This window comes from Pagrus major, chromosome 18 (assembly GCF_040436345.1).
Source record: "Pagrus major chromosome 18, Pma_NU_1.0".
NCBI lineage: Eukaryota > Metazoa > Chordata > Actinopteri > Spariformes > Sparidae > Pagrus > Pagrus major.
In genome coordinates this window covers 35,643,360-35,665,344 of record NC_133232.1, presented here as the reverse complement: position 1 = coordinate 35,665,344, position 21,985 = coordinate 35,643,360, and the positions used below count along the sequence as shown (strand labels likewise).

Genomic DNA, 21,985 nt, shown 5'->3' with positions numbered 1-21,985 from the left:
TTCAGGTTTTAATAGCACTCACATGAATACAGCACATTCACAATATGCATCTCAAACCACATACTTGCCACAGTTTGCACACACGGCCCCTGGCCCGGGGTTATCAACTTTGTACAATGCCGAGCCAACAGTTTGCAACGCTCGGGTAGAGACGCATGTCTGAAGGGTTAGCTCTTATTTCTGGTCAGAATGAGAATCATACCCAGTTTTACACATTATGAAAGATTTAGCGTAGAACAAAGCGATCGCTCTTCACTGTTCAATGAATAATCGTTTGGCTTGGTTAAGTGTAAAAAAGTAGGTTGCATTGTTCTCTAGTGCGTTTTATTAGAAATATGATCATGACTAAAACCCCAGAAATACTTTATAGTCACCAATCTTTCTTTCTGGATAGACATTATTATTCTACACGGCAGTCAGCAGAAGCTTGTACCATGTTTTCTGATTTCAGAAAGTAAAACAACATGGTTAAATAAAAGTTAAGATTGTATTTGTTTACAGAAGGGAATAGTGTAGAACAATATATATTTTTTGTTCCTGTTTATGAAGATATGATAGGGATGTGCAGAGCTATCCAGTCTTAGTGGTTTGTGTTTTACATTAAGTCTTATAGTCTGTATTCAATGATTTTCATGCAGACCCTGAGAAGAGTAGCTACTTTTTAAGTACAGTAACTAATTGGGATCCAAATAAACAAACTTGGATATCAACAAGTTTTTGGATCTGCACTACTGCTTTTATTAATTTGGAAAATTGCTTTTCATTTGCCGTGTAAAAAGCTTTGTGGGAATCAGTGAAGCAACTTTTAACCAAAAATGGTCCCAAAGAAAAACTGTTGAAAACATTTATTAATGCAGTCATTTAACGCTGCCATTGTATTGCAGCGACGGCCAAAATCTCACAGATGGATATGTCAAAATCTGGGCACATAAAAACCAAAGCTATCTGTGTGATTAGAGAACTGATAAAGATAATGTGCATGAACAGACCTGTGAAAAAATAATAATGCAATGTGGCTGGTAAGTCTACAAGCTACAATTGCTAAAGAGTTAAATGAAAAGGTAGATTAGACTCTCGTGTCCCATATAAGAAATAGTCCAGCGCATAATCCTGTGTAAAGCGGCTAATTGTTGTTTTTGTTCCTCGTGTTTTGTGCAGATTAAACTAACAAGATCTAACAATTAGTCAATTAGTGAGCTTAAGAGGTGCTGAGAGGCAGCTTCTGTTACCTCACCACACCTGACATTGGTTTTACTAACACACTTTGCTGAGAAATGTATTCTCCTGTCTTGGAAAAATAAGTCTACTCTGACTTTTTTAGCTGTTCCTGGACTAGATATTTCTAAATGAACTCTATAAAAATATAACTTTGAACATATTTTTCAGAAAAACCTTTGGTTCCCGTTATTTCATTACTTGAGAAAAACAAACCACATTCCAAGAGTTGATCAATAATGGACATGAACCATTTCTGGCCCTGAGTCTCTGTAAATAGGGACATCGTAAATTATGGACTTATTATGTTATTGTTTCTTACAACTCGGTAGCTGTTTTTGTTTTGTTTTCGCCTCATTGTGTTCTTCTGTTTCACACCCACACAACATGTGTGTCTGAACGGGTGTGCTGGTTTTTTTCCATGCTTTGTTTTATTCACTTGTGTGTGTGGGGGGGGATTGAGGGAAGAGATAGGGAATATGAGAACACTCAGTCTGCTGCTATACTTACCAACTGGTGCTGGTTACTGTTCACTCACTGGGAATAAAAGATAAAACATTTTTTTTAAGAAGATGTAAGAGTGGGATGAATCTTCACATCTAATTCTCGCCATGAAACTCAAAAGGCCAATTTCCTAAAACGTTGAAGCATTCCTTTAATAATGGAACACAGCTGCAATATATCTAAGTTGAGACATGATTGAAGATAATTTGACATCGACTTTACAAAAGTAATATCAGAATCAGTTATATTCTCACATTTTGCAATTTTAAAAATTAATTCTCTGTCTTTCCACAGCTGCCTGCCCGGTCCTGTGCAGCGGTAACGGACAATACACCAGGGGGCGCTGTCAGTGCTACAGTGGCTGGAAGGGCACCGAGTGTGACGTACCTGCCTCCCAGTGTATCGATCCTCAATGCGGCGGACACGGATTGTGCGTGGCGGGTAACTGTGTGTGCAACACCGGCCACAAAGGACCCAACTGTGAACAAGGTGAATGATTGGATTGGAAGCAGCAAGATGCAACGTATTTATGTGTGAAGCTCCGGAGGAATCGACACAGTCCATTGGTGAAACAATCGCTGTTTTCAACTCCACCGAGCAGATAATGCTTTGGATGCTGTTATTGATACCGTGTGTATAAATTAACTCCCTCTTAGTGTTTAAACCACGCGAGGGTACAAGCTGGAACAGATTGTGCACAGGGCCCATTGATGCAGTCACCTATTGGAACGCTCCACAGTAGAAGACACCTGTTCAAATCGATCAGTCAATCACATCTGTTCCCCTGTTTATAGAGCCTGTTCTTCTCTCTTGTCAACGGTTCCCACCTCCCCCTTCACTTCAGTGCATTTAACTTTATTGATCCTCATGCGGACAAAAAGCAATTATCAGCTCAGATTTACATGTGTGGTTGACCTTACATGTGGAGGGGCTGTTGAGTTCACTGAATGAATATATTGTGGTTTTCGATGAGGTTACAGCAATATGGGAAGGAACCATAGAAGGGAGGCTGTTGTATTTGTAGTTCCAGGCTCACTTGTGTGATTAATTGGCTCAGGTGAACGATCAATATCAGTGTCCATGTACGTATATATGGAAATGCACAGAACAATCAGCTCCAAATGAAGCACAATAAGGTTTGTCGCAAATGATCCCTCGTTAGTAATGGGATGATTGTGTTGGTCATAATTGCCAATTATTAACTTAGATCAGCAAGTTGATCTGCAAATTGTTAATAATAATTGATTATATCTGTCTAGACACTAATTGTGCTCTTTTTCCTAGTGCCTATAATGGAGCATAATTATGCTGTCAGGATATTGGAAGAACCCTATAATATACCGCAGAGGAGCTGGTTGAACACAGGGTGGAAAATTACTACCAGCCACCGCTAAATGCTGCAAAATGTTCAGCTGTGGCCCACCAGCCATCATCTGGCACTGGAGCACTTCCACTCACTCGCAGAAAAAAAAAAGATTTTGGCCGGTAGCAGAGTCGAAGTGGCCAGGGTAAATAAGTAGGTTTGATATCCTGTCTAGAAGTGGTAAACTAACATCGCTGTCGCCCTCGCTGTGTGTGTCCTCAGTGGACTGTGTGGACCCGATGTGCTCCGGTCACGGAGCCTGTCATCATGGTGAGTGCCACTGCAACCCGGGCTGGGGAGGGATCAGCTGTGAGATTCTGAAGAGCACTTGTCCAGAGCAGTGCTCCAGCCATGGCACCTTCAACACCGACTCAGGGACCTGCGTCTGCGAGACCAACTGGACAGGGGCCGACTGCTCCATAGGTCAGAACACGTTTCCTTTTATTTTCATCACATCAAGCTGTTTTGTGTGGCCTTTTCATGTGACTTAGGGCTGCGACTAAGGATTATTTTATTATCAGTTAAAGGAGCTCTGTGGTACTTCGCTGGCCGTTAAAGTACGTTAGTAGACTCCATTTCTCAACTAACATTAGCTACTGTCGGGCGCCCCAGTAGCTCAGTTGGTAGAGGGTGTGACTCATGTACAGAGGCTCTGTCCTCGCTGCAGCGGCCCAGGGTTTGAGTCTGACCTGTGGCCCTCTGCTGCATGCCTTCCCCCCACTCTCTCACTCCATTTCCTGTCATCTCTCAAGCTGTCCTGTCAATAAAGCCACAAAAAGGCCAAAAGAATACTTAAAAAACATTAGCTACTGTTGCTCTCTGTTAGCGCAGTGGAGAGAGGCGTAAAGTCACATCCTTTTAGACTGTCGCGGAAAACCCGACCCGAGTCCTTCACAAAGAAATCAACAGTCCAGCAGCATGAAACAACTTTAACAAATCATCCACAGGCTTCTACAGCCTTCTACACCGAGAGAGACAGGAAAGTCTCATTTTTTCACGTCACGTTATAATCCGCTCACATATGTCCAATAAAAAAGTGATTAATGCATGTAAATTACTACAAATTGTTGCATAGAGCCCCTTTAATCTGACAAAAAAAATTCAGAAATTTTCTAATTGTCTGTATGTCAGAAAATAGCCCATCACACTTTAACACTTTAAATTGCCGATGATATTGACAATCACATATAACAAAGAAAATGAACAAATCTTCATATTTGAGAAGCTGGAATGAGTCACATTTGGCTTTCTAATTTGAAAAATTACTCAAACAATCAAACTCAAACGAATTGATTAGCAAACCAGAGTCAGTCCATTAGTCCATTGACTAATAGATTAATCGGCTTGTTGTTTCAGCTTCTGTCTCATTATTCTGCCGGCATTAGGTCTTGTTTACACAGAAATGCAACTATCTTTGTGTCTTTAGTCATTTGATACTAATGCGACCACTGAGGCCGACAAAGCTGGACATTTTCAAAGTCGACTCGTTGACTTTAAGAGAATTAAAAGGGCATATTAATTAATCTACTTAGAGTTGTAATCTGCATGGTCTTTTATTTCATTCATTCCTTCGTCATTCATTTCAGAAATCCTTGCAAACAGAGCAGTCGGTTCTAAAGTGCATGTGGGTTTTTTTTTTAATTTCTGTTTTTGTTGGAAAGTGTTTGAGTTTCTCTAACAAGTAATTGGCACCAAAGTCTCTCTATTTACTTTCTATAAGCTCCCTTCACTGTGCACAGACACTGCAGACACCAGGTGTCTACAACAGCAGATGTGCAGTATATGCAGTTATTATCTGGCTGTAGGTTGAAATAAAAGATCTATCTTATACAGTACATTATCTCTAAATGTGGATGTCTTATTAAAGAATTTAAAGTATAATTATTCAGATTTTGTATCTAAGAAAACTTGAGTAAAAGTGTGACATACGCATTAATCTTTAATGCTGTTTAATAAATCACAATTTTAAGTTATTAATCATCTCGGTTAAAAAATGTATTGAACATTCAACAACAATTTGTTTTCCTAAATGAATATGTCACATTTTGAAGTGAAGCTCTTTGAGAAAAATGGATATTTGAATGAGCTACAGCTTCTCCCCATAGGTGCACATGAAGGAAACAAAATTATTAATTGAGGAGTCTGGATGTGCTCCAAAGATGATGAATGGGAGCCTGACTGACTGAAGTTTTTCCATCTCATGAGCTATTCATACATGTTCAAGTACTGTCAGCACTGTTTAATGAGCTCTACGTTGCATCTGTCCTGTTTCACCTTCAGTGAAGTTTTACTTTGGTATGATGGGGCGAAAATTATTGAGATGTGTTTATATTTTTACCAACGAATGAACGGCACGATGAAAAGAGAGCATTCTTATGACGAGGAGGATGTGTGGACAACGAGCGCGTTAAGACTTCGTCTGTAAGTCTTTTATCTGTGAGACCAGCAGCATTTATGTGTTTTGCTCGACACAGACACTGAAATGCCTCAAAAAGTCTCTTCTTCAAGCCGGAGTAAGAAAGTAACCCGAGCTGACTGCAGGTAACAAAGCCAAAACAAAAGATTTCACGGGCACGAGGAGACAGATGTTGACATCTGATAGCCAGGAGTCACTCATGCTTGATATAGTGTTGGATAACAAAAGAAAGAGCCTCAGTCTGGACTGCTGTTCCTGCTCCGTGTGTTTTGTATTCTCTACCACAGTATGATTAGCACATGAATAAAAAACAAATCTGTAATTTTGCTTTAACTTGTGCAACAATTGTCAGAAGTTTTGATTAGCTTGCAGTTTTCTATTTTGAACCTAAATGAACAAATAACAGTCTGCTTCATTATGTGTTGGACTGTGGGTGTGATCACAACCTTAAAGTTTGGTAATCAACACTTGTGGCACGTGCGGCTTTGAAACACACCATATGTCGACAACAAAGCTTTGGCGCCGCACTTTACTCTCGTGCACCCGAGCATATGTTTCCTGTATAAATTGAAAACACAAATGTGTTCTTGTTTTTTTCAAATTGACTCAAAGACTTGTGAGGAGTCATTTCCTAAAAATGTGAGTGTGTTTTATGGGCGTCTCAGGTTTTATAGAGGAGAGGAGCCGATTGTTTATTCACATCTGCGCAGGCCGAGCTCGGTCATTTGTTACCAGCTTTGTATTCAGAGGGTTTGCCTTTCGACACAGGTAGGTGACATGTTAGTTCAAAGGCTGGCCCCTCCCATCTGTTATCTGTGCATGAGCTTCAGGTGATTTATGCCCCGTTTCCCCCCTCAGAATAGACTCATTCTCTGTGTGTTAAACCCCAGACAGAAGCACAATGGCCATACTGAGTTGAACAATTAAAAGCAGAAGTTGCAGTTTGTTTCTGTCAGTAGAAAAGTAAAATGCTGTCAGTTGTATTCGACTTGACGGAAGTTCAGTTGGAAATGAAACCATAAGGAGGCTGGATGGTGCGTTTGAGATGATAGATGTGAGCGCAGACCTTTTGAAGCAGCATGCAGCCGCAGCGGTCGCTGCCTGAGAAGAATTGTTTTTGGCGAAGGGGGATTTTTTCTTTCCTTTGTGCCTCAGTTTATTTTATTTTCTTTTTTTAAGAGAAGTCATTTGTTATTCTGTTAATGTTTTTAAAATTCCAGACACAATCGTCTCACTCAGCAAGATATCTCGCGAATGTCAATAAAGGAACTGACGAGGCTGGCCTCGGCGCAGTCCGAAAGTTGAGGAGTTTACCCACCTGGGTGGGTGGAGAACTCCGTCTTAATTAATGCTGCGTTTCGTCTTCAATTAAATAAACTTTAATTAACAAGCAAGCAGCATGGATCGACCGCCCACAACCCCTATCCAGCTCGAGTCAGGGGCATGTTAAAGGCAGATAAACACTTTTGCGCTAATGAAAAATTGATTGCATAGATTCTATGGGAAGGAGGTATCCCTTTGGAATCGAATGACTCCCCTCCAGAGGCATGCTTAATATTCTACAGTGTCGGCTCGACTTAATCAGAACCATCCAAGGTCTCTCAATCGAAGAAAAACTCTATTCAGAGAGCTGGAAACAGACGGCTAAAAGAGGGAGTGTGGCTGAGGCAGCGGGGGTAGATTGGCTTAAAAAAAAAAATACATGAACAAAATGAGCAGATATTTTAATCTGTGACTTGTTACATTTTGGGCACAGAATTATGTCTCTTGGCTAATTTGCTTTCCCCGCAGCCACACCAAGTTTTTAAAAAGGCCCAAACTTTTTTGGTTAAGGGGCTCTAAAGATTTCCTGGAGCATCTCGTCACTTAAAATTTGAGGACATACTTGAGCTACTTTCCTCGAGCACACTGACGACTATTGTTGCAGCGGAAAGCTTTATGGCTCTTCTGTTCAACAGCTTTGATCGAAGCTCTTCGTTCCAGTAAATGAACATTTCTTATTCTCTCACAAGAGCAGCCACAGCTTGTTGAGCGTTAGCTTTAGCCCGGTACAGACTGACTTACTTACCACCCATGGATTCAATCTTTTGAATTTCACTTTTTCTGAAGATAACACAGATTCCTAGCAGCTGTTCTGCTGTTTCCGATCCTCCGTACTTGTAGAAAAGATGTCGATCCAACATCTCTGAGTCCAGACATAAGGACCTGCTTGGAAATCATAACCCTCGCCTCTGTCTGCCAAGACTCCACGCAAATGAGCCTCCGGAATATGTAAAACCTGAAAAGTGGTTGTTTGGGAGGTTTTTAGATGCACAAAGTAATTGTTGTGCTTTACTGTTCTTGTGCGCTGACTTACGACTTTTTGAGTGATGACAGGTTTTGTCTCATTTTATGGTGCCTGCACTCATGTAGAAATAAAGTGGCCTGTGAAATTACCGGAGTCTTTGATAAAGATGAGTTAAAGTGGCTGCAGAAACAGAAAAAAAATACAATAATAACCTGTGTCGCTCTTACATGGTGGTGGGAACAAAAAAAAAGCCTTTTCTATTATTCCCCTGTAATTATACAGAGAAATACTTTGTGTAGATATAAATATATATATATTTTTATATAATGTGTGATAAGCTTTGATGTCATTTCAGATGGAGAAAAGCGGTTGTTACACTGATTGCACCTGTTTGTTGATAAGCTAATTAAAGTCCTCCTGATTTTGTTGCTTAGTAGCTTTTCTTTACATAAAATAGATGTAAACTGAGTCAGATATTATCCAGCTGCCATCATAAGGACACAGAACAATGCACGGTGTGTTGATGTTTTATCTCTTCATGTGCCCTCCAACATGGACGCAGGCTGACGGTACTGTGTGGCTGTGCTGTGCTGTGTTGTGGAGTGCGTGGTTTACAGATTAAATGTCAAGCACTGAGAATTTAAGGCACTTTATTATTGCTGGAAGCCATAAAAGTAATAAGACTCTATATCAAAATTAATTTAATACTTTCTAGAGGAAGATTTATCTTTTTTTTTTGTCCTTCTGAACTATTTATTGTGTATTTTGGCACAGTGGTAGCCAAATAAAAGTTGATTGGGGATTTTGTTTTAATGCTCTGATATGTGTCCAGCTTTACACACATTTAAAAAAGAAAGTGTTTTGGGATCCATAAATTAAGAGAAAGCAGTAAATTCCTGATATTTTCCCATGTAAAAAAAACCCTTTAATATATGGCAGTAAATTCAAGTCTCCTCCGATGGAGTATTATCATACGTTCCAGCTTTTTTTTTTTCATCCTTTTATATTTTGAGGATTTTCTTCGACACATTTTTTCAGGAGAAGCGTTGCAAACGTGCCTTGTTTGCAGTTAAACTTATTGCCCCACTTTAACCGATGGAGCCAACACTTCTCTGCACACATCAGAGCATTTTTCAGCAGTGGCAGATGCATCTACACAGAATACAAAAATACAACAGTACGCAAGAAAAAAAGGCTCTTTTTCACAGAACAGAAGCTACATGTCTCCATGGCTCTCTCTTTCATGACAGAGGTGTGCGTGGTGGACTGTGGTCCCCACGGCTCATGCATCAGTGGTGTGTGTCAGTGCGAGGAAGGCTGGACAGGACCAGAATGTGAGCAGAGGGACTGTCACCCACGCTGCATCGACCACGGAGTCTGCCGAGAGGGCAAGTGTGACTGCCACCAGGGCTGGACGGGTGAACACTGCACCATCGGTGAGCCACGGTGACACATGCATGCAGTACTGTACACCCACACACACTTGACAGAAGGGCACCAGCTACAGAGGAAATGTGTTATGGACAGGCTTAAAAGGGCATCTGTGGAGTGTGAATGTCAGTGTACTCAGAGCAGTTTCAAGCAGATCATGACACACTTCAGCCGCTGCCTACCTGCTCTAAACAAGTACCTTTACATGGCACACTAGTGATAAGTGCTTGTTGGTGATATTTTCAGTGTTTAGAAGTAAACTGATGTCTTTCTTGCAGTTCAGTTTCCAGACATCACTGAATCAACGTGGTGGACGGGATCCTTCTTTTTGTGTTTTTTCTGAATGTTGGTCAGCAACACTCACTGGTGGAGAGTAACTCCAAGTACATGAACTGCATGTACATGAACTGCATGTACTTGGAGTATTTCCATTTTATGTTACTTTAACGCATTATTCTTAGTCTACTAATATTATTATTTACTCTGCTGATTAATAATTTACATTTAAAATCAAATGATCATCATTTTTTTTTTTTTTTGATTATGACCTCAACCAGATGCAACAATAAAATGCTTCACATGATGTGCAAAAATGTTATTAAAAATATAATAGGGATGCATGATATGGATTTATTTCAGCTGATAATGATAATCGATAATTGATTTCACATTTTTGTTTTTTAAAAAGAAGTACCACACCTGTGCTGTAGTGAGCAAAGATGGATGATTTAATAGTCCGTCGCTCCAATAAGATTTTTTTTAAGGTGTTAAAATCAGTAGAATTTTCCTCCTCTTGCAGGATAACACTTTTAATTTACTTTTAATTTAATTCCAGGTATTATTTATTTATTTATTTATTTATTTATTTTACTTAAGTACTCGCCATGGTGACTACAACCCTGATTCCAAAAAATTGGGACGCTGTGAATATTAAAAAAAAATATTTCTTTTATACATATATATATATATATATATATATATATATATGTAATATATATATATATATATATATATATATATATGTATATATATACATATAAATATATATATATATATATATATATGTATATATATACATATAAATATATATATATATATATATATATATATATATATATATATATATATATACATATAAATGTATATATATATATATATATATATATATATATATATATATATATGTATATATATACATATAAATATATCTTTTTGACATGTACTCAAATGAAAACAGTACAAGGACAATATATTCAGTGTCTGACCTCATCAGCTTCATTGCATTTTTGTAATTTGCTTATTGTGGGGCGGCAGTAGCTCCGTCTTGGCAGTAGCTTGGCACTGGACAGGTTTCTGGAGAGGTGCCAGTTCACCTCCTGAGCGCTGCTGAGGTACCCTTGAGCAAGGCACCAAACCCCCCAACTGCTCGGGGATGCCTGATAACAGGGCAGCCCCGTCGCTCTGACACCTCTCTATATATTAATGCATGTGTACAGATCCTGATGTTCCTGATGTGTGTATTTTGAAAATACATAAATAAATAACAGCTTCACAGTCGTTCACAAGCAAGGATGGGGCGAGGTTCAGCGCTCTGTGAAACACTTGATCGTATAAAGGATAGAAGTGTTGTTGTTTGCAAATGATTGCATCCTGTTTTCATTTTACTCAGCGTCAAACCTCTTTTGGAATCAGGGTTGCATTACTAAACATATTAACAATTCAGCTTCTCCATTTTGCAGCATCACCTCCTGATCAGCAGCAGGTTTCTCTCTGCCTACCACCAGGCATTGTGGCAAACGTAGAGGTTTGAATGAAATGACTATGAGTTAAACTAGTATTTATTTGTGGCAATACAGAGTGTCTCCACAGAAAAACAATGCAATTATATCAAAATGTTGTAAATTTTTACGGTAATCTGTAACCTGCATCTCTCCCACAAAAATGAAATGAGAAAACCTGATGTATATCCTTGCAATCATTCCCTTTTCTCCTCTCTTTCTTTTTGCAACACTTCACATCAACTTTGTAATTTTTCCATCATCCATTTAGATATTCCACCTTTTAGACTGCTGAAGTGATGCTCCTGTATTAGCGAGTCAAGGGCAGGTATTTAGGGAGCCGAAAAGCCACGGGTAGGCCTCTTTGGAATATCATTTTTCTGAAATGGCAGTGCTTCACCTGGCATTAATGAGGATAATGAGTTCTGAGATGTCACTTCCTATTGACCTTTAACTCAAACTTCCTCGACATCTTACCCCCTGTCAAAGGTCCTGTAGTTAAACCTTGACACGCCGCGTCAAACACCATTCCCCCAAGTGTCATCTCCAACCTCTCAATGACGCCATATTCCCTGTGAAACAAAGATCTGGCACTCCAAACTATTGAACCCTAATTATGTATTTACAAGTTCTCTCATCAGCAATCCCCGGCCCACAGCGTGGCTCCATCTCTGGGGGAGGAGATTGCAGTGAGGGAGTTGTTGGAGGGGTCACATTCCTGATCTTATTAATCTTTCCCTCCGCAGGGCAGACTTTGCACCATCCATTTTCCCTTTTCTTCCCTCCTGTTTAAGGCTCCTGTCAGGAAAGTAACTCCTTGCTTTTGGATGCAGTGGGGATGAATAGGCAGTGCGTTACCTTTTCTTGGAGAACCGGGAGCTTATTTTGTCTTTCAAACTCTGAATGACTGCCATTTGCACAAAGCGCCTTTTAATCACATTACATGGCCAGAGCTTGAATAGAGGACTTCCTCGGCCATTCTTTTGTCACAAGCATCCAGATCCTGTTTTATATGCAAGGCTTAACCCATTGTCACCGCTTTCTCAGCAATGCAGTTTACCACTAAGGTGTTTTTGATTCGCCTTAGTGTACTGCTGGTCCATCGCCGTGCAGTTGTTGAAATCACTGGAGTGGAGATGACGGCAAAATTGAAAGAAAAAGAGAAAAAAAAGAGAGAGAGAAAGTAGTTTAGTATGCTGCTTCATGATGCGTTCATATTAGAATGAGGCTGAGACTACATACCTCCTGACAAGCAGACAGTGAAATGTTTTGAAGCAGATGAAACTGGCTCATATACTCTGAAAACAAAAGAGTGTTATTACACTCACATATCAAGAGAAACAGTGCTCTGCTTTGAGATAGCCCATCTTGTTTCGCTAAAGAAAAGCAGAAGGAGGGATGAATATTTCACTGAGCTCAAGATGCTGAATTTCATTTTAGTTGCTTCCTATGGACAGAATTATAATCACCATCTGACAGAAGAAATGTGGTGATTTTGACCATGGAAGCATCTATAATTCTGATTAATCACTCGCTGCTTTAATTAACATCTACACTTCAAGTTTCTTTCCCCTCTTACTGTAGCTAAACTATGAATCTACTCCTCTAAATCTGCAGCTTCTGTCTCTGTTGTCTCTCTTTCCCTTTCAAACCAATTTTCTACTTGTTGTTTCTATTTGCATTTCTGTGCCTAACTCCCACTTACATCCGTTCTCTTCTCTATTTTATGTCTGTATGCCTGTCTTCCTACCTATCTGTCTCTCTCCAACTCCCCTCTTGGCTTACATGTATAGCCCTGGATTCGAGAGTATCAGGTAAAAGAAAAAACACTTTTTTCACTTTGCTTGAGAATTTAAGTCTTCTTGTAAGATGTTTTTTTTATGATCCTTGCTTTTAAAAAAAAAAAGTGAACTCTGTTTTAAAAAAAAAAAAGTGGCTGAGCTCGCAGCTTTCCAGTCATATCCTGTCACTCATGCTTAATATTAGCTACCACTGTGATTTACATGCACAGTGGAGAGTTTTTTTAAATTAGAGCAGAAGCAAAAAAAAAAAGAAAACGTGCTGAAGACAACGGTAATCTTGAGGGAAATACTACCTGCAGAGCTTCTTTTTTTTTCTCAAAATATTTAAAACCAACATGGCAGGTACATCAGCTTTATGCCAGCGACCGTTTCCACTTTTTTTTTGTGCTTCCCTGTAAGTTACAATAAGTAAATGTGTTTGTCAGTCTTAGCACTCTGCCACCACAGAGATAAGTAATTTTCTTTTCCAAATGTTTCCCTTTCCTCGGTTGTGTAATAGGAGCAGTCAAGATAGGATATAAAGGTAAATTGAACCACTACCCCCCCAAGGGAGATTGTCACGAACAATCCCTCCCCGCTCTCTGTCTTTCCTAGCACGGCGTATATACACCTGTTCTATGTCCGAGTCGATCATAATGTTTCTGCTGTGATCCTGCTCCCCCCGATATGTCCCCTCATCTCCTGTCCGTCTTAACCAGTCTCACACAGACTCCACGGTCCCTTCTTCCCCACCTTGTCTTAATTCCCTGTGTCTGCCAGATTAAACGGCCAAAACTGGTGTGGTTCAGTCATGTTTCGGCTCCCTGTCTTCACTCCCTCCACTAGAAGGAATGCGATCTGGCAGCAAATGCTCTGTTTTCTGTATATGTAGAGACTCTAGATCCTCCCCTCTTCTTCCCACACTTCTCCCCCTATTTACATATATACTCCCTCTCCCTTTGATGTTGCCGTTACTTCACATGAGTGTTTCTCTCACATCTGCAACAGGGCTGGTCCCACTTTGATTATTTTCAGCAATGGACTTGCAAGACGGCCTTCTGATTCGGGCAAACTTTGAACTCGACAAAGAATCCTTTAAATCTTTATTCCAACACACACACACACACACACACACACACACACACACACACACACACAAAAAAAAAAAAGTGGAGTGAATTTGGCTCCAAGGCAGCCCTTGATTTGAAAATCACACCAAAATACAAGTCACTTGAACTTCTAAAGAATCATTCAAACTTTTTCTTTTTTTTATTTCAACACAAAAAACCCATATTGCCACGAGGGTTTGACTCCAACTGGCCTTTTACCTGCAAACAGCTCAGCAGGTTTCCCCTCTTTTATCCAACACATTTCACTCTTCAGTGTGGCTTCTGAAACTCATGTGAAACGACAGTAACTCCTCACGCCCTCCCCACATCCCCCCAGTCCTGTCAGAGGTGTATCGTACTGTATGTTCACTCAATACTGTCTTTTATCATTTTTGTCCCTCCTCTGCCCCTGTCCACTCTTAAATGCCCCCTTCGCTCTTGTCTCCCTCTCCTCCTCCTCCTCCTCCACCACCCCCCTCTCTTGATTTCCTTGTTCTGACTTGCTCGGCTGTTTGACGCGTACATGATGTGTTGACAGACGGCTGCCCCGGGCTGTGCAACAACAACGGGAGGTGCGTCCTGGATCAGAACGTCTGGCACTGCATCTGCCAGTCAGGATGGAGAGGGCTGGGGTGCGATGTAGCGACCGAAACTCTCTGTTCAGATGGCAAGGATAACGAGGGAGGTAGGGAGAAGTAAAAGCTTTGTACAAATAGTCTTTTAGCATCGGCTTCGTTTGTGAATCTCGTATTGTGCAAGACAGAAACATTGTCTTTGATGTGGCTCCTCGGTGACAGTGCAAACAAACAAAACAAATCAATCATACATAAAACATCACTGGAAAGAATATGCAAATGATGTAGCCGAGCAGATTGTTAAGCTGCATGCTTTAAAATATACAGTAGATCAATTATAAAGAATAGTTGAGTGTATATTAACACGCCGGAGCTAATAAACTGCTTCTTAGCCTCATCAGCAAGCCCAGAACTTTTTGAAGTTCATATTAGGTGACATACTTTGAAATAGTTCATACTTTCATGTCAGCTCCAGATCTCAGCTGTCGCTTTAATGAACTTAAGTTGATGCTAGAAGTCATCTGTGTGCACCAGAGCTCAACACAAGAAATGGAGATGCTCACACGTTCCCTTAATGCGATCCAGGTCAACAAAGCTTCTCCCTCCCTGTCTCGTCTGTCCCTTCTGTTTTCCAGATGGGCTCGTGGACTGCATGGACCCAGACTGCTGCACTCAAATCGCCTGCCAGGGTCAGACCTACTGTCGCGGCTCGCCTGACCCCGCTGCCATCGCCAGCCAGGGCCAGAGTTCACCCACCCAACCCACGTCCAAGGGCTTTTACGACCGCGTCAGCTTCTTGATTGGTCCCAGCGGCAGTCACGTGATACCCTGGGACAACACGTTCAACAGCAGGTAAGCGGCTTAATGAATTACTGACAGCTCTTTAATTATTTGGATCACGTTGGCTGTTTGCTGTCTCATTACGAGTTGGGAAAGACACCTGTGTTTGGGCAGCCACTCGAACACGTCAAAGAATCCCGCATCTCTTTGTCTTTGCAGTCACAGTGACAAGTGTGTTTACAGTGGTGTCACTGCCACCAGAGTTTATTTCTTTTACCAGTCAAGATTAAGTAGCTCAACAGTGAGCTCGTTCCCTGCTAAAAATAGCACTTATCACTGTGAGAACACGGGGATTAGCTTTCTTACACCGAGATAACAAAACCTTGTGGTTTTCCCAATTGGAAAGGAAAGCACAGCAAACATTTCAATCAGGAGTCTGTTTTCACCGCACATTAATGTATATCTTTTATCAGAAACGTAATTGTTTTTGATCATCAGTAGGCCCATCACACAGTTTATTTGAATATCTAAGACTGGCACACTTAAACAGACTTCTCTTTGATATCTGCTTGAAAGGCTTTTTTTTTCCTAGAAACTCTTTCCGAACATTAAAATCGGTCCCATCACAGAGAGTCTGCAGAGAGCAAACAAGTTAATGGTATTCTGCACTTTAACATCAAAGATATATGGAATTATGTTTTGTATGTCATTACTCGGTGCAACATTTATAGAAATTGCACCTATTGTTGGTAATTTATGATACACATTGAACAATTTTCCACTTAGACGGCGTTACAAGTGATTTCTTTTGTTTCACAATTCATACAGGTGCAGTTTTATGTTTTGTTGAAGTGTTTTAGTTATTTTTTCGCTCTGTGGATCTTTTGGTCTTTGGTCAGTCCACCATTTTGGTCCAGACTGAAATATCTCAATGACTACCTGATGGGATTTGCTATAAACTGTGTGCCAACCATGATGTTTCCCAAAGGATGGATCCTTCTGAAGCCACCAGCAGGTCGACAGATTTGGCTTTTACTGAAATGTCCTGACAACGATGTTATTGATCACCCTGAAATGCCCCTCATGGCAAATTTTAATAACTTTGGCGATAGCTTAACGACAGCTGCAATGACTAATGTGTTCATTGATGAGCTGTTAACTATTAAATAAATCGCCCACTGTGTTGGAAATTGATTAACCGTTTCTTGAAGAAAAAAAGTCAAAATTCTTTAAATGTGTATATGGACCCCATTAACTATTTTCTCACTTTCATTGTGAGATAGGGCGTTTTTTGACATGAAGCATTTGGTTCTTGGTGAAAAAAATCAGGCATATTTACGTGGCCGAGATATTTACGAGTAAAAAAAGGGGACTGTTGGGCCTTGGCGGAGGTATGCACTCTTCTTAGTGCCATTCTAGTTTGTCAAATACTTTAGTTCATGATAAAAACCTATGACATTCACATTAGCATCACCTGAACTTTGTGTTCAGTACAGTTACAGTTACAGTAGCATGCTAACACACACACTGTCACTGTGAACTTTATTGAACGGTGCTCTTAGAAATCTGTTTTAAGTCTTGTTTTCATCCTTTCTGTGGCGTATAGTTCTCGGTACAATAACCACGGGAGCCGCCTACAGAGTAAAGATAGTTTTTTAGTTTTTCCGTTCAAAGACATTCTGACATTGATTGAGACTGAATGAAATCTTTGTACCAATGTTGGGGCAATTTCATTCATTGTGAAACCTTTGCAATGTAACCACACATTTCCTTTAACTTCTGCCTGGAAGGAAAGTTTTAAGGTGTTTATTCAAGGTAACAACATTGATGAAAAAAGTTTGACATAAAGGAAGAACATTCCTCACCCGATGAATAGACCACTGGGCTATACAATGTGCACACTGACAGGCAGAGTCACATTTTTCACCCAAACCTCAGTGCACTTCCACATCTGTTCAGAATCATGAGTAGAGTTTGTTTTGTGTCTGATGGAGAGGGAAATGATTGCCAACTGTGTGCAGAAGGCTTTGGGAATATTTCCTCCAATAGTTTAAAGTAATCCTTATGTAAATAGCATGCTTTACTGAAAATATAGAATGAGGCAATTCCCCCCCTCCCACCCAGCCGAGTTCTCAGTAATCCTCATCCTCATTGTCTTCAGCTTACTGTCGATTTCATGTCTGGCAGTGGCATTAGCTCTCTTGCTCAAAATACTCATTTGCCTTTTTTATCTCCTTGTAGAAGTTTAGTTTTATAGTCGGAAACATCACGGTGCATTTTAGAGGCTCTGCTAACATGCATACCACTAAATCAGACAAAAATTAATTACCTTTTTTTTTTGGTGTGTGTCTTGTAGGCACAAACACAGCAAACATGAAAAAAACTGTTTTGAAAGCGTCAGATAACAAAGTAGAGTTTAGTAGTTTCACGGTTTGTTTGGAGACCCATATTTTTCAAACATTCATTTCGTAACATTTCGAGGTTACGGGGTGAATAATTTATTGACAGCCTTTGCAGAGTATACATTATAAAAAAGTCTCTGAAGCGCTGGAACAATGCCAGAACAGCATCAAGACTTCCAAAAGCAGCGGTGACTGTGGTGCCTAGTCGTGGAGTATCTGATGTCTAAAGGTACGGAGATGGGAAACAGTTAGAGGTCACTCTTCTCCCTCTATTTTTTTATTAAGAAGGCATTGTGTAAATCCAGAGAAAGGGAGCAGATTTCAATGTGCGGTCAGGTTTCAGAGCCCGGCAGTAAACTTGTCCCGCGTACAGCACAGAGAATAAAACATGTGTTGTGGTTGAGTGTTTTTTTTTCCCCCCTACCAGTCCCCCAGCCGTATCGCATGTCCCCACACAAGTCTCCCATTGGGTTTTCAGATGGTGTTTTTCTACAGCCAGTGTGAGACAAAGACAGATAAGAATGCATGAATTATATGATTCATTTCTGGGGTTTCAGCAGGTGGTGTGTGACTTGGCGTTTGTTTGGGGGGGGGGGGTTCGTTTCTCCCAGCATCCGTCTGCCTCTCAAAAGATTAATAGAGACACAGGGAAGAAAGAGTGAACCTTCGCCGGGGCTCTTAAGTGGCCTTGTTCCCCGAGCCGGTAAATAAAGGATGGGAGATGGTTGTGCCAGGCGAAGAGCGGGAGGGAAATAAGAGAGGCTAAAGCTGTTGATCATCCTCGTCTCATATACGTAATGACCCGGAGATAAAGTGGCAAAATGAGACATTTTTTTGCCCACCAGTGACAAATGTGGAGGAGCGCTTTTAAAATTCTGCACTGTGGTTCAGAAGGAGGGAATGATTAAATGTTGATGGAGAAATATCGCAGTGTCCCCTCTCCTTACCTTCAAATAAAGGACTGACTTAACAAATTACTTCACATTTAAGGATACACGAACAAGAAGCGCCGTTAGGCGAGTTTTACCTGAAGGCCCCGCAGTCATGTTGAATAATCGCAGAGGATATCTGAGCCTTTAATCATGTATGAACCTTCAGTGTCCGTGATTTATGAAGCAAAAATGCCGAAGAAAATACAGTTTTTTAAGTGAAAGCAGGCGAGGCGAGGCTGGAGGTGGAGAGCCTTTTGACCAGAAGCAAATCCATTTGCCAGCAGCACAAATCTAGGTGGGCAAAGTGAATGAGTAATGCTCTCTCATGCTGGACTAACTACCACTGAGGTGCTCTTAAGTGAAGCATTTAACCCCCCCACCTGCTCTGGTGGCAGTGCTCTTTGGTCAGCAGTAGGAGGTGGGTTATATAAGGCAGCCACCAGGTGTGAATGTACGGAACAAATACTGGTGGATAAGAGGATCTTTGTTCAGAAAACCTCGCCTACATTTATTTTTGAAAGGTGTGTTTTCTTCCTCCTTCAAACCAAAAGGACCCCCTCACATTCAGAGTTTTCTTTGCTGAACATTTTGAATTATTTTGCATTCAAATTTCCGATTTCCTTCTCACCTTTTTAAACTGCTTTGGCGATTCTTTTTCATGGTTACATTCAGCCCATTTTTCAAACAGATTTTCTTCTTTGTGACAGTCTGCCTCCAGCGTTGCATTTTGTTGTTCTGAATTCCTATAAAGTGCCTCTTGACACGTCAGCCATCGAGCTTTTGCAACTTCTCACATCAAGAGGATATCTGTTAGCGAGCTGAAGAGCTTGTTCTAACACAATTCTTGTTGATATATTATCTTTCATCGCAAGTATTACCACAGACATTTATCACGCTAGCGAGCATAAGACTCGGGGTGTGACACTGACAATAAGCTCTTTCTGGAAGCAAAAAGTGCTTGCAAGAATAATCACGCTTGGATCACACATCTCGAAAATACAATTCAGGGGAAATTCTTAATTCAGTGAGGTCAGAGTGATAGCAACACTGTGAATATTTCACTCATGAATCTCATTTGATGTGCCTACTGCTGGGCATATTGTACACTTCATTTACCAAGTTGGCTTTACTGAGTAGAATGATAATTTAACAGCAAATCTTAGTGGCTCAATAATGTGCTGTGTGCTTTCCACTCTTAGCTTTGACACCCACTGTTTTCTGTGCCGGACTCACAAATTGAATTGCCCTAAAAGCTGAACATGGTTTCATAAGTTGCGTCTTGCTGTAACTGTTAAAAATGCATTAATTTCTGTATCCTTGTGGAATAGATATGACAAAACACACGTGCAAAATGTGCTGAACAATTAATTAAATGTTTATCCAAATGGCTGGCGCTGCAATTTTTGGATGAAGGCATAATGTGTGACAATGTATCATTATTAATAAAGCATTGTTGTGCTTCAGAATGCCCCAGCCTACAAACCTCTAGGTGTAAGACAGCGTGCCTGTTTTGTACAGACGCCAGCAAAAATCACATCATCAACATTTTTATATTTCTCTCTGTGAACATGAAATGCAAAACACCAACATCATGACTCATATTGTAATATCTGTCAAAATAATCACAATATGATTCTTTTCTTTGCAGCCCTAATGCTCAAGATGCTGCAAAATCTCAGTCCTTAATGTCTGGAAAACTACATCTCACTGAGTTATGGGCTTTTAAAAGCGGTAAACAGAGACAGAGAGGTGCTCTGCAAGGTGGCATTTTTATGAATAACAACCACTGACATGTGTGTATTCCTAACGGTCAGTAAATCATACCTTCCTGCTAGTGCCGCTGGCAAAGGGATGACAGTTGTGAGCAGCGTTGTTGCTGTGGCTGCGTGTTTGACGCCGGCTGGCATTGTTTGTTTATTCAGCCCTTTCTGTGTTTGTGTGCCCACACAGCCTGGCGTCAGTAATCCGAGGTCAGGTCCTCACAGGAGACGGGACGCCGCTGATTGGAGTCAACGTGTCTTTTCTGCACTACCCGGAGTACGGCTACACCATCACACGTCAAGATGGCATGTAAGTGAGACTCTGTGCACACATGCATCAGTCAGCGCAGCATGCAGGGGCACACAGCAATCCATCTGCACTTATAAACACTGATTTACATGTCCAAATAAACATGGGCACTCTCCCGTTGTTAGCTTGGCCCTTAGGGCCAACCCATGTCTGTGCAACCATTTATTTGTGGCATGACTGCTGTCCCCCCTCATCAGTATGGAAAAATGCAAAAAAAATAGCTGTCCAATAGTGGCAGAGTCGTCTTGGCAGTTATCCAAGAAGCGCTCAAAACAAATTGAAACAGCAGCACATTGTGCCCTAGAACAATTCCTCATGCAAATGTCACAGTGGTGGAGGCCATTTTGAACCAGGCTGTTTAAAATGCATTGAATCAGCAAGGGTAGAATCAATCTGCCCGCGGTGTAGTAAAACATGGGATTACTGTCTGACCTTCTCCTGCCGTTACCGCAGACGGGTTCTTAATAATGGGAGTGCAAATACATACAAGACAAACGCATGTCATATATTTTAGAGGAAGGGTTCACCTCAGGTAGGAGCTTCATTTTGCAGATGGCCGTCGGAGATAGTGAACCGGCGCCTTCATTCAAATTCAGCACATAGAGGCTGTTTATGTGTTGCCAGTGTGGAATAAAAGGCTTATGAGTGGCAGAGAATTGTACAGCTGTTGTTATGAAGCACAATCCTTGGGTCCCCGGATAGCTGAGGATTAGCTGATTTCTTCAGATATTCCGCCCTGTAACTCTTCTGACAAGGAGCGTGATAAATGGTCGGGGATAATCACACTTGGTTAGCCAACAGATCCGCTCAGTGTGTTAAGAAGGGGGGGGGGGCAGCATCAAAGCCTGGCCTCTTGCAGCTGTGCGCTCCCCACTGCCCAAAGTGGAGAGAGCTTGAGAAGGAAGCTGTTTTAGGTCAGCTGCACAGCTTGGCTGTTGGCGTGTGTGTCATTCGGGGTGTGGGTGCGTGCATGAGAGATGTGCATAAGCATTGGAATCTGTGTGTGTGTGTATGCGTGTATGCGTGTGTGTGTGTGTGTGTGTGTGTGTGTCTTTGTGCATGTGAATGCATGCAATGTCACCACACAGATGCTTTACCCCCTGGGTAGTGGAGCTCGCCGAATATATAGAGCAGCACTTCAAAGAGTCGCCCTTCATTTCCAAACCAGTAACTTTTCCCTGAGTAATGTCGTACTAATTAAAACCAGTTCGCCAGTGAAAACTCCCAAGACTCCAAACCAAATCCAACCATAAAGTGTCTCCTCACACCATGCCTGGTTAAACAAAAGTCATAAATTAGATTCAGTGAATGATAATAATATATGGAGGCTGTACAGAGGGAA

The 21,985-nt window shown here is 41.0% G+C and overlaps 1 protein-coding gene and 1 long non-coding RNA gene across 9 annotated transcripts in view; one reads left to right on the top strand and one right to left on the bottom strand.

The window, feature by feature from the left end:
* LOC141013822 (teneurin-3) overlaps nt 1-21,985 on the top strand; it is a 218,128-nt gene that overhangs the window by 158,017 nt on the left and 38,126 nt on the right. For all 3 annotated transcript variants that reach the window (XM_073487698.1, XM_073487696.1, XM_073487697.1), the window contains 6 exons: nt 2,014-2,208; nt 3,305-3,505; nt 9,036-9,221; nt 14,423-14,569; nt 15,095-15,311; nt 20,524-20,643. In XM_073487698.1, the coding sequence (XP_073343799.1) occupies nt 2,014-2,208; nt 3,305-3,505; nt 9,036-9,221; nt 14,423-14,569; nt 15,095-15,311; nt 20,524-20,643 (1,066 nt within the window). The remainder of the gene's footprint in view (nt 1-2,013; nt 2,209-3,304; nt 3,506-9,035; nt 9,222-14,422; nt 14,570-15,094; nt 15,312-20,523; nt 20,644-21,985) is intronic.
* The window catches only part of LOC141013825 (uncharacterized), a 54,005-nt gene continuing 43,056 nt past the window's right edge, over nt 11,037-21,985 (bottom strand). For all 6 annotated transcript variants that reach the window (XR_012180453.1, XR_012180455.1, XR_012180451.1 and 3 more), the window contains 2 exons: nt 12,237-12,292; nt 11,037-12,119 (listed from right to left, as the gene is read on the bottom strand). This is a non-coding gene — a long non-coding RNA (uncharacterized lncRNA). The remainder of the gene's footprint in view (nt 12,120-12,236; nt 12,293-21,985) is intronic.